The sequence below is a fragment of the Pistacia vera genome, unplaced genomic scaffold, assembly GCF_008641045.1.
Source record: "Pistacia vera cultivar Batoury unplaced genomic scaffold, PisVer_v2 Contig86, whole genome shotgun sequence".
In the NCBI taxonomy this organism is placed as follows: domain Eukaryota; kingdom Viridiplantae; phylum Streptophyta; class Magnoliopsida; order Sapindales; family Anacardiaceae; genus Pistacia; species Pistacia vera.
The window spans coordinates 420,417-433,601 of record NW_022196734.1 but is presented as its reverse complement, the minus strand read 5'-3'; the positions used below and the strand labels follow the sequence as shown (position 1 = coordinate 433,601).

Below are 13,185 nucleotides of genomic sequence, written 5' to 3'. Positions count from 1 at the left end.
TTTGTTCTCATCTTCTCTCCATCAGGCATGATGCATGGATATGTAAATGTAATCTAATTAATTTAATATTGTACTACTATTAATTTGGTCAATGAACTCAACCTGGACATATTGAATGAATCCAGAAAACTCCAATATTCTAATAGAAAAATAATATTGTTAATAGCCTAACGTGGCAACTGGGCAAGCGTCATGACAAGGATAGCTGGTTCTAATTAATACATTTAATTTCAATATTCGGAAACTGGACCCAAGACACCTCAAATTCAGACTTCTGCTCGGCTTGCTTTCCGTATAATTAATTGTATTTATTTCATATTACGCTATCCATCTTCAGGATTTCATTATAAATTTTATTATTTAATGGTGGTATGGTTGGAGTATGGAGGGTTTCGTTTACACTTTAGATAGGCATGGATTGCAATAAATAAATAAATCATAAAAGAAATATTAATTACTAAATCCAAACATACAGAGATCAGAGTTACAAGAAGGAAGAAATTTAAAGTTGGCAATCCATGACGCATTTAATAAGTCTAACATCTTGGAGTCAGAAGCACGTTGTCGATAACCTCCTCCAGATTCCTGTAAGATGATCCTGAAGGAGCAGTAATGGCATGTTTCGCCATCTTCTTCCAGTCAATAGCTTTCGTTTTCATCTCTTTCCCCTTCTCTCCCTCCATCAACTCTCGAACAAGGATTTCAACTTCATCTCTTTTCACGTCGTTATCTATCTCCATGCCTATGCCCCACTCCTTCCAACTGTATCGGCAATTTGTTTGTTGTTCAGCAAAAAAGGGCCAGCAAACCATGGGAACTCCACCACCGATACTTTCAAGCGTAGAATTCCACCCGCTATGGGTTAAGAATCCACCAACTGATGGGTGGCTTAAAACTTGTTCCTGAGGACACCAATTAGCTAAAATACTCATTTCTTTGATCTCTATCAAAAACTCTGGTGGTAGAATTGCTGTGTCACCAGCAACAAGGTCGGGCCTAATGACCCACAAAAATGTTTGCTTGCTATTCGCAAGTCCCCACGCAAACTCAATTAGTTGATGGGCCGTCATGACTGCAACACTACCAAAGTTCACGTAAACAACTGAATTGGGTTCTTTTGAGTATAGCCACTCGACACATACAGTTTCTTCTTTCCATAAATTTGATCCAATCTGCTTCGTGTCGTTATCTAGGATCTGATTGATCTGAAGATGCAGGGGACCGATGAAGTATACAGGTGGCAATATTGAAGCAAACGCATCTAAAACATCCTTCTCCAAGTCATGAAACGTGTTCAAAATAATCGCAGACGCCCTTTTAGCTCTTGCAGTCTCCGACAGAAGAAAATTTATCATAATAGCATTACGATCAGTAGTTCTGATAAAGGTGGGGATATCTCTCAACCGGATATCTTTCATGCCTGGTATCCAATCTATAACTGTTTCCAAGTACCCATTTGTCAAGTAACTCTCATCTGCGAATCAAAGAAAATATATAATTTATGTTTGACATTTGAAAAATAAACAAACACGATCAAACTCATTCATTAATGCTTTAGAATTATTACCAGGAATTTATGCTTTATCTTATTTCATTATTCTTAACTACGTAATATTCTTAACTATGTATACCAAGTTGAAAAGTATTTACTGTACTATAATTAATATACCTTTGAGAGGTGTGTAACCTTTCTCAATGAGTTGGCGATAGTGAACATACGCCATGAAACCACATGCACTAGAAGTCCAGAAATTTCTGGACTTCAGGGATGCCTAACTCTTCAGCTGCATCAAGAGTGAAACTCATAGCTCCATCAGAAACTATGCAACTCACCGGTGGAACATCGGAGGAGGGATCGTTTAGCCTACCAAGAAGGTTTTTAAAATGAGGTAAGCAATATTTGCTAGTGGGGTCACATAGAGATGGGACGTCTTGAGTGGCGTTGACATCTGTGGGAGGGAGGCCATCGGGAATGGTTTCGAATCGAAAAGATGGGAGACCAGTGAGAGAGTTGGGGCCTCTAGATTTAAGAAGGCGTTGATGGTTGAACTCACTGTTTACAAAGGTGATATGAAAGCCTTTATGATGAAGAATTTTGGCCAGTTTTAGCATGGGATTTATGTGGCCTTGAGCCGGGTAAGGTATGCAAACTGCATGAGGCTTTTCAATTGCTGCGAAGGAACCCATTTGCTCTCAAATGCTCACTAGTAAGTGAGAATATGTTTATGTTGTGAGAGAGATTTAGCTTGAGGCAGTTTTATATATAGCCACGTCAAAGGGAGGTAAAACAGTGTCTCATCTATGCCGACTCCCGAGGGAAAAAGAAAAGTCTAATAAATACCATAGTTAAAAATCAATGGACTTTGCCAGTTAAAACATAAGTCTTTCAATCATTAATATTTACACGTAAGTATTGATAGAAAGAATTGTTTCAAACTTAGTAAGCAAACCACCGCCGGCCTAATGGTAAAAAAACTGAAGGAGATTTCATGGGGGTATTACTGAAATTCTTATTCGATCGATAATTCTAAGATTATATGGAATTAATTGAGATATGCATAAACTAATTCAAACATTCTCAGTAATTTAAAAAAAGAAAAAAACTTACAATTTAGCCCAAACAATCCATCACTCCTAGTTATTATAATTAATAAAACTTAATAAGCCGCAAACAATCAACTTTCATATATATGGATTGTCTGCTTTCAGATGTTGTACATTCTTGCCATATTGAATGTAATTCAAATTGACGAGTCTAGTCTGAGGTTGAGTTGGGGTTATTGCTACGATAAAAACTTGTACAAAGATATTTTTTAATACTTTAATTGTTTAAATTTATTGCACGACTCTATATTAAATTAATGAGATTAGACTTTGAAGGTGAAATCGCAATTTTCAACTGATATAGTACAAATTTCAATAATCTCATACAAGACTTGAATGGTTATTTCTTTTACGGATTAATCAAACATTGAAAATGCAATGATAAAAGCTGAACAAAATCAAATTTGCACATTTCATTTACCCACCAGTCAAACATGTTGAATTAGAAGATTGACATATTAGATATTTAGAGGATGAGAAAGATACTTCATCCGGTACCACATATGAGACTTATTGCCAAAATTAAAACCAATTAATCGCAAAAGAAATAAAAAACAAGCAAACAAACATAAGAGTTTATCGTGGTTCACTTGCTCAAGATTTGAGCAAGCTATATATGTCTACGTTGAGTTCCAAAACACCGAGACTCGCTATACTAAGAAGATTAATATCGTTTATAGAATACAAGTTTAGATTCTCAAACACTACCCAACTCACTTTGCTAATCTATCACTCAACTCTTTTCCTGTAACATTTAAACCCAAGAGAAAGACTCCTTAAGCTTCTCTACCCGTGAAGGAAACACCACTTTCACTCAATAACCCAATTGATTGCACCAAGATTACAAGAATTAAAGTAAACTAAAGAACCCAGCAAAGTAGAATTTTACAGAGTCGAGGAAGATGAGAAAAACTGTTTTGTTCACTGTAGCTTTAATTGAGAGCTGCCCTCTTTTATACCTTTGAATTTTCAAGGAAATTTCAATCATTAGATGAACCTTGAATCAACCATCAGGATTGTATGAAGCTTGGACCAAAACGGCAGCATTAGACTTAATGTTTTTAGCTTCACACTTTTACATTATATACCTTTTAAAATCTCTTTTTCTTTAATGAATTAAATAACTAAATATCCATAAGTAACAGTATCACTACACCACTCATCCTTTTCCAACTTGTTATATGTAGTCGGCTATTTTGTACTGATTATATGATTTCTCTTGACTTTTTGGCTCCTGCAATATTATACTCACAAACCCTTTTTATTAACTTTCTCTAAAAAACGTGACGCGTCAGTTTGCAATAGGTCTCACTTGCCCAATAATAGGTCCCGTTTGACCAAATGTAAGCTATTACGTTAACGTTTGTGAGAAAAAATTATAAAAAATATTTGTCAACCTATCTTTATTCTTTTGGCTCATAGTGGCACGTGAGATTAATACGTTTCTGACATTTGGGTGATGGTTTTGGTCCAATTTAGCATTATATGGTGGAGGCAATGGCATTAGTCCGATTAAGATTACAACCCCACCGCTTAATATCATTGGACCTTTCAGAATTTTTAATTATTTTTTATGTATGTGATAGATTGCGTGTACGCTAGGGAATTAGGGATAAGGGGAGGACCAAATTCAAATGCTCAATTATTAGCCTCCTTTAAATTAGCGATGTAACTAGCAATTTCAAACCTAATCAATATTTTATGTGTGTATGATTTTTTTGAATTTTTAAGATATTCACCCTTCAAATGCTAAAGAGTCAAATATTAGATAGCCATCCTCTTAAAATAATAGTTTCCAACCATAGAAATTATGGTGAAAGAGCCGAAAATAGCATCATAAACTCAAACTTCAAAATTATAAACATGGGCCCATATTCTACGGTGTGGAGGTAATCACGGACCATCTCGGTGACAACTTTCTTTAAACATTCTGCCTTAATTCTAATTCATTGTGGGAAGAAAAGTTCCTTACTCATTCTTTATAACATGCCTAAAATATAGGTGGTACGTAAACGTATCTACCAAAATAGCACATGTATTATAAACCTTCCATACAAAGTATTAGCTTATAACCATGTCATTATTGAAATTGTAAAATAAAAGTTGAGAGTTAGGTTTTCTCTTGTGAGAGATATCATAAAGTTGGATTAACACAAACAAAACTAGCAGTAGAATGCCCCTCGCAAAGGATTACACATTAACACTCAATAATCTTTTCTTTTTATCTAGTATCAACTCACCCTAATATTTTTGCTTAATCACCAAAAATGGGCCCTCTACGTGGGCCAAGGATTATAACCCTTTTTAAATTTTATGTTAAACTCCGAACCCATTGTTTTGTTGGGCTGGGTTTCGTAAGAAGTCGGCCTAACATGAGTTTACTGCCGTATGAAATTAGCCCAACATACTCTGACGTCGTATTTAAAAATACTGAATGACAATTTGTAAATCGGTTTCGTATAACCAACAATGGACTCGTCGAGTGATAAACGCTTAGGCCAAGGGATTTGCTCCCCTTGTTGTCTAAGGTTCGAATCATAAGAATAATTGTTGTCCACAGATTATAGAGCTTGTCCTGTTTCAAAAGTCTTATTCAGAATCGAAAGATTAGTCGAAATACACATAAGTTACCCGAACACATGAGTGTTCTGTCAAAATTATACCAGAAAAACTATAAAACTAAAATTACTTGAAAGTTATGAAGATAGTTTATTAATGCATTAATCTTTTCAGAGTGTCATGATGACCACATAAATTATGATCATTGAGCTGACCTTGATTCAGTTCATATTTATAACTAATAAGTTTACCTAACTAGAAATGAAGTCGAAGAAAATTAGATTCAAAAAAATTTACACATCCACTAAAATCACAAGTTTGTACAGAAACAGCGGCAGCACCATATAGGTGCAATGAATTGCATCAAACGCAACACTCGCACTTAAACCACCGTTGAACACTTAGAAGTAGAAAGGTCGAACAAAGCAGGCAACAGATACTTCCTCCCATTAACACCGTGCGCATTATAGCTAGCACCAGTGGTAGGATCCGCTAATACTTCCCCGGCGTAACCGGGGTACGCCCCTTCACCGTACACCCCAGGGCAAGCGGAAGCAGCCTCGAGCGGCGCGTCAGCTGACCCCAGAAAATAGCCGTTCCCGAATGGGTTGGTCACGGTTCCAGCCAAAAGACTCGCTATATTTATAATCATGCCGTCCACGCCGAAGTCTCCGTTAGGAGCACCCAGTGGTTCTGTTTGTGGTCCGTAGATTGGTTGGTGGAATGGCCAGGCGCATTGGCCTGGACACTGACTCACTGAGTTGCCAACCCAGATGAAAGCCGAGTTCTTTTTCGGGTTTGAGTCATGAAAGCCACAGCTACTCATGCAAAATCCCTCAACAGCCACGTCTTTTGCAGTTAAAACTAGAGTTAACCCACCTGGGTTCGAGTTAACTTTCTGAGCGAGGTCAAACACCTGATGTTTCTTTAAGATTTTGCCTAAAGAGCAATTTTTATCAGAGAATTGGGTTGACAGGGTAATATGAGTCTCCTTTTTGCCAGCATTTTTCATGTAGGTTTGGATGGTAAGCCACCATTTGGACACAGATGGAGTTGCGGACTGTTGATGCTTTTGTGGGTTGAGAGAGAGAAGAAAGTCAACGATAACGGATTTTTGAGCTGGAGAAAATCCACCGTACCAGAGAATGGATACGGGAAGGGTTCCTTCAAGTAAAGTACCTTTATGATAAGTTAAGGCCATGGGAGGTGGTTGACACAAAGAAGTTAGCTTTCTTGCTCCTAGACATAAGCTGAATAAGTTGAAGTGGAAAAGAAAAAGCAAAAGAGACAGTTTGCAGGAAATTTGAAAAAAAGCCATTCGAGAGAGAGAGTTTGAAATTGTTATGATTTGGGTTGTGAAAGAGAGAGGGTTCAGTGAGGTAGTATATATAGGTGTGAAGATGCATGAACTGAGTTGGTGGAAGCAGTTCAGTAGCTTTCATTAGCAACTATCCCAATTATTTATTGTTCGTAACTTCTCACTTTAATAAAGAAAGGGATCAGAACTTAAATAAGATAGGATAACTGGAAGAAATGAGCCAAGAAAGAATCTGTCTTTCTTTAAAGGGCTTTTTTTAATTTTTCTTATGTTTTACATGGAAGTAGTTGAAGATTTTATGAATCTCTTAGGCCTTAGCTACTCAATTTGTAAAGAGTAAATGTAAATGGATAATGGCAGTGTTGCAGTTGCCTACTATTTTAGTATTAATGGGTTATGCAGATGCATTTAAGGGTTTCGTTGCCTGGTGAGCGGCTGGGGTCGCGGGGGTAGCGTCCCTGGGCCCGTAGGTGGTTTGGGCCTTTTCCATGTATAATTGTTGTAAGATTTCTTTGAGTTATTAATTCTTTAGTGGATTGGGCTTAAGAATAGAAATCATTGTAAAACTAGGTTTTATCACTTAAACCTAGTATATAAACATATTTTTCTCTTGTTATGAGTATGATAGCAAATCATAGGGTAATTCATTCATTGTAAACGAGAGAGGGGTGAGAAAATATTGCAGTAATATTAACTCAACTGGATGTAACCCATATTAGGTGAACCAAGATAAATCGCACGTGTTATTTTCTCTGTATTTATTATCTGTGATTTGCTTTATTGTTGTTTTGTTGTCGCTGCTGTCTCTATTTCGTTTAGGCAGGAGTTATATGGGTTACATGTGTTCAATGCTTTTCTCAATGCATCAATTTTAGAGTTTTTCTTGGATCGATATTTACATATCTTATGCTAGTAATGCAATAAAGGGCTCGAAACTTTATGATATATTTACTGATAATGCAATATCTTAGTATCAAATGGAGCATGTTGGGTTCGATTATTCTTCAAATGCAGGCATTGATGACCTCACTGTTATATTTTTGTATTGTTCTAGGTGTTAGGAGGCTCTAAAAAGAATCTATATGGCCTTCTGGTGGGTAGGTTCATCCCTTCATGTTTTATTATACAGGTTTTAGCCAAAAAGTCCAGTGCACTTACACATCATCATCATCATGGGATTCCTTCCAAGACTTGATGATCAGCTGAAAATAAGCTCTGCAGTCTGCACTCAAAGCCTCCCCATACTTGTGGGGTCACTATAGCCATGACTGATTGCCTGTATCAGGAGTCGCTCACCTACTATTTTTATGCTTCTTTATAATGGATGGTCTTCTTACATAACTCAACTCAAAACTTTCAATCTATCCATAAACTATGAAATTACTTGAAGAGACGTGTATTTATGTATGTATCTTCCATAATAAATTCCAATGGACATGGGCGCTCTTCTTCAAAAATCAAATAGATATATTAAGCTGACACAAAAGTATTATTGCTACTTGAATGTTTATAAAACTATTCCTTTTTTCCTTTTAGATTAATTTCAAATAATACAAAGGAGTATGATTATTTCATTTGAGATTTTTTTTTTTTTTTTTTGGTTAAATTTCTGGAGTTGAATCTATGATTATGCGGTTAATTGTGGTACACTCAAATTAATAAGGACGTGAGAGTAAATAATGTCGAATTAAAATACACGTAAGGTAAGGAAGCAATTCCAAAGCACCCCTCGTGCAAATTTGAAGTAATCAAGTTGTGGCCATGTTTGCAAGTATGGGAACAGCCCTTAACTATTCAGCCTTGAGACAAGCTGGATGGAGAGACGAGACAACCATGCTCCACTTCATTGGAAGCAGGTGGCATCCAAAGTGACTAAATGAGTTGCCAACGGAATCATATACCCCATCTTTTTTTTTTAATAAATGTTTCCAACCATAACAATACAAAACTCTGACTTGGGAAATTGGCTAATTCAATTGAAATATAACGTAACCTGTTTGAAGAAATGACGAAGTGGAGAAGTTGAGGGTTGACAATGTGTCTCTGGGTAATTAATGACTCCTCGTTGTGTGCTTCCAGGAAGATGGGCTACAGCCCAAGCGTTATTGACTTTGTGACATGTATCATTATCAACAAGGATGGTTTCCAGCAAGTTCCGATTAAATAGTTGCTTGAAGAGGCAGGTGGTTAGGTTGAATAGAAGCATGGCAGAGAAGACCAATTACGATCTCTACGGGTCGGGGTTGCCCTGTTATATATTGTTTGTAGATATATATGAATCCTGACATTTAGTTTAATACGAGATATGGTTGCTTTCAACATCTATATTCAAATTTAACCATGGCTGTCAAAGAGGCTCACAGTCAAATAGTCGTCATTTATAGCTGTAGGAATCAAATTAAGAACACATAATAAGATCTTGTGACCATGTGAATAAATAAGTAATCTATTCTTACTTAAAGCTTCAAATTGCATCATTATTTGATTTCTAAAGAAGCCATTAATAGTCAATCATACATGTAGCAGACAGTAGCTAGATTCTGTAAATCTAATTTCTTCTCTTGAGTTGTGTTGCTGGAATTAAATAATTTGTAGACGATATTGCCAAGTTGGAATGGCATCTCAGAGTCAAGGAGGCAGCCAAAACATATCATTTTTCGTGCTGGTTTAAATGGCAACAAAAGGGCATCCAATGAATTGTGCCCTGTATGTGCAGCCAAATGCATTTATATATTCTTCTATAATCTAATTGTTTTGCTCAAGAATCCCTCCTTTAGTATCTACAAATATATTTAAATAAATTTGAGCTGCACCCGATTACAAAATGCCCAAGTAACCCTTAACTATCCTCAATTCACTGTTTCTGCAGTTTCACATTCTTCAAAGAAAAAGAATATATATATACAAAACGCAAGACCGATTGAATGAATCAAGCAGATAATTACATATCCACAATTAAACAACGATAAATCTCGTCATACTTCCAAATATATAGTAAAAAAGAAAAAAAAAAAATTTCGATAAACACAGAGACAATAACAGTTGTTCCCATGGACTAAAACGTTATATCATTTGCTAGACTAAGACATATAATTAGAGTTGAATTAGGTAGACAAAACTTGGATTCTCTGATGGTGCAGAAAGAAACAGAAGAATATAATAATATTGAAAATAAAAAATAATAAGGCATGAGAACGTGCGTGCAGCTTAGGTTACATCCAATCCAGTGATGAAACAGAAGAACCCATCAGACACGCTGGATTTCTCCAAAAAAGCTTTTGCGTCTATCGGGAATGTAGGGCATTGTAAGTGGACGCCATTGCAAATACTTAGAGGATTAATTAATTATGTTTCATTAAGAATCTTATAATTAAAATAAATCAGTCACGCGTGCCTCGTGAATACTGTAGGGGTTCGGATAATGTTTGTGATTTAGAATAATATATTGTAAGCTCGTGAATTGAGGCTTTTACATAGGATGACGATAGCCATTTGAATTTGATCTAGGTTATTTGTTTAATTCGTTGAATAATACATAATTCTATGCGCTAATTGCAAATTAAATAATGCAGGGATCTTTCTCAAACCACTAAATACATCATACATGTAATTAATTAATTACTTGTTCCCTTAAGGCTGTTAAATCTCACATGTTAATGTTAATACAGTACCTGTAAAGTTGATCAACTTTTGGGCATGTCCATGCCAAGAAGGTGATACAAAGTGTGATCCAGCTGTTATAAAGCAAGAGTTTTCAAAATTTAAACATCCAATAATTTAACCATACTTATATTTAAATGAGCAAGAATTATATCTGATAAAGTGTTTTTTTATTTATTTTTTTATTTTTTATGATGTGATTTTTCAAACAATTTATATATACTTAAATTAATCTTTTAAGACATTAAAAATATTGATTAAATAAAAACCTTAATGATTATCCTTATTAGTCTTTGGTGAAGAACTTAAACTGATGATCTCTTAAGTAATACACTCAAGAGTCTCTATTAAACCACTCGATTTAGAATTATCGGTTAAGTAAAAACTTTAATGATTATCCTTATTAGTGTTTGGTGAGAAACTTGAACTGATAATCTTTTAAGTAATATACTCAAGAGTCTCTATTAAATCACTCGATCATCTACCCAGAAATAGTTTCTAATAAAGAATTTAACCCAATAATTTTGTTTTTAATGTTGTTTTTGATAGATTCTTTCCAATGTTTGAGAAATAATTAAATTACAGAATGCCTATATCTCAGTTAACCTCAAACAAATAGTTTAGTTAATCCAAGTAGAACAATCAACAAACCATTAAATTAGCTGGCAGCTGCCACTCTTAAGGTTGACGAAATAATACAATATGGCAATGGCTGTCTTTTTTTAATACAACAAGACGAATAAATTTTAAAAGTTAGAATTTGTCTTTATTATTTCAGGGAAAAAAAAAAAACTATTTATCTCCTGTTTTTTGTATTTGAATTTTGAAGTTGAAAGAAATTTAAACGTATACTTGATTTGAGTTCTGCTTCTGGGACCAGAACCATAGCCTGACGTGGCATAACAGCTGTCTTTGTCAAAGTGGAATAGCTTGATCCAGCTGGGTATTGTGTTTGTTAAGAAAGAAATCACCTTCGTCAAATCACGAGCTTTGAGTGTGTACCATTTATAGAATTAGAAGGGGCGCGTCGTCTCACGTACAAACCTCACCTAGGATACCCCCCATCCTCTTATGCCCATTTGCTTACTGCCAGCTATCTCAATTCACACTTCCCAATACCTCTTTTTTATCCAGCCTGTCCTAAAACTCCACTTATTTCTTTTTTCTTCACTTGCCCTTCCTAACTTCATCTAAAGTTGGATATTTCTGTCATTAAGCAAACATAGCAAACTGTGACTAAGCTGTAATGCTTTTTGTTTTTTCGTGAGAAAAGGGGTTATGACTTGAATGGACTATCTGAGGCTTGGCGTTCACGCTCCGTGACCGTATCTGATAAGATTATGAGTTACGTTAAATGAGACGCGCGTGGGATTTGTTTGTTCATTTAGGATTAAAGAACGCGTTTGGATGTACCGTTGGGTCTTCTTTACCTTATTGGCTAAGTCGAGACTCGTAAATGGCAAAGCCATCTCACAGACACTCACTTTATTGTCTCTTTCCTGGCAGGTTCCTTAAATTCACTTAAACCCCACTTTCTTTTATAAAAAACACGTTAAACAATAAATTAAACTCACTTCTTCCATCTATATATATACTGCTTATTTCTCTTCACTTCAACACACAAAACACAAATCTTTCTCAGCTTCTTCTGCTATTAAGCTTTTTTAAATCTTTAGCCTTTTTCTCTTCAAAAAAATGGCTTCTTTTGTTTTCAAACTAGTCCTTCTGATCTCTCTATTTCAAATCTGTTTTGCTGCAAGAACTCTTAATGAGCTTGTAAAAGATCAAGGGTCTCAACTCTTGCAATACCACAATGGCCCTCTTCTGTCTGGAAAAATTTCCATTAATCTTATTTGGTATGGCGAATTCAAGCCTTCCCAGAAAGCCATCATCTCAGATTTCATCACCTCACTGTCTTCTTCTTCACCAGCAAAAACCAATCAGCCTTCAGTGACCTCGTGGTGGAAAACCACTGAGAAATACTACCACCTAAGCTCCAAAAAAAACAGTCTTTCCCTCTCTCTCGGAAAACAAATCGTTGATGACAAGTACTCGCTTGGAAAATCGCTCTCAAACAAACATATCGTAGCTTTGGCCTCAAAGGGTGAGCAAAAAGATGCCATAAATGTTGTATTAACATCTTCTGATGTAACCGTTGATGGGTTTTGCATGAGTCGATGTGGGACTCATGGGTCTGCTCCGGGATCCAAGAGTGGCCAAGTTAAGGGCAAGAACTACAAGTTCGCTTATATCTGGGTTGGTAACTCCGAGACTCAGTGCCCAGGTCAATGCGCATGGCCATTCCACCAACCCATTTACGGACCACAGAGCCCACCTTTGGTTGCACCAAACAATGACGTGGGTCTTGATGGAATGGTGATCAACTTGGCTGGTCTTTTAGCCGGAACCGCCACGAACCCATTTGGAAATGGCTATTTTCAGGGTCCAAAAGAGGCACCACTAGAAGCTGCATCAGCTTGTCCTGGTGTTTATGGCAAAGGGGCTTATCCTGGTTATGCAGGTAACTTGTTGGTGGACCCTACAACTGGTGCTAGCTACAATGCAAATGGTGCTAATGGAAGGAAGTACTTGGTTCCTGCTCTGTATGATCCTTCTACATCGTCTTGCTCAACTTTGGTCTAAGAAGGGAATAGTCTAGTAGATTATTAGTAGAATGTATACTTAATTATATAGCTGGAGATAGTGTAATTCTTTGATTTGTTATTTATTTGTTATGCTTTTGCGGATTAATAATAGAAGAGCAAATTGCTTTGGTTTGCTTCTTTCAAACGAGAATTCGTGTCAATGATTTGCAATTTCATTCCTCAATTGATTTAGTGCTACAACTAATGGGCCATTAATTGATAGACAGTTCTTAAGCTAGGGCCGGCTTACAATGAGATATGACCATGCTTCGGACAGACCGATCTAGCAGAAGAAACCATCATCCCCAACAAGATGGACCCAATTGGAATAATTGTCACTTGTCTAATGATGACTGTAAACAACAATTCTCGTAAGGTTAATCTGAAAAAATCAATTAT

At 36.2% G+C, this 13,185-nt stretch overlaps 2 protein-coding genes and 1 pseudogene across 2 annotated transcripts; 1 reads left to right on the top strand and 2 right to left on the bottom strand.

Moving 5' to 3' along the window:
• Positions 1 to 418: 418 nt before the first annotated feature.
• LOC116118810 lies at positions 419 to 2,216 on the bottom strand (annotated as a pseudogene).
• Positions 2,217 to 5,425: 3,209 nt separating this feature from the next.
• Positions 5,426 to 6,501, bottom strand: LOC116118818 (protein EXORDIUM-like 2). Its single transcript, XM_031404779.1, has one exon. The coding sequence runs from the start codon at positions 6,479 to 6,481 to the stop codon at positions 5,546 to 5,548; it is 936 nt and encodes a 311-aa protein (XP_031260639.1). The 5' UTR covers positions 6,482 to 6,501; the 3' UTR covers positions 5,426 to 5,545.
• A 5,307-nt stretch (positions 6,502 to 11,808) lies between these two features.
• Positions 11,809 to 12,937, top strand: LOC116118809 (protein EXORDIUM-like). The gene has a single exon (XM_031404771.1). It carries the CDS (start codon positions 11,837 to 11,839, stop codon positions 12,782 to 12,784), a length of 948 nt encoding a protein of 315 aa, XP_031260631.1. The 5' UTR covers positions 11,809 to 11,836; the 3' UTR covers positions 12,785 to 12,937.
• The last annotated feature ends 248 nt before the right edge of the window (positions 12,938 to 13,185 follow it).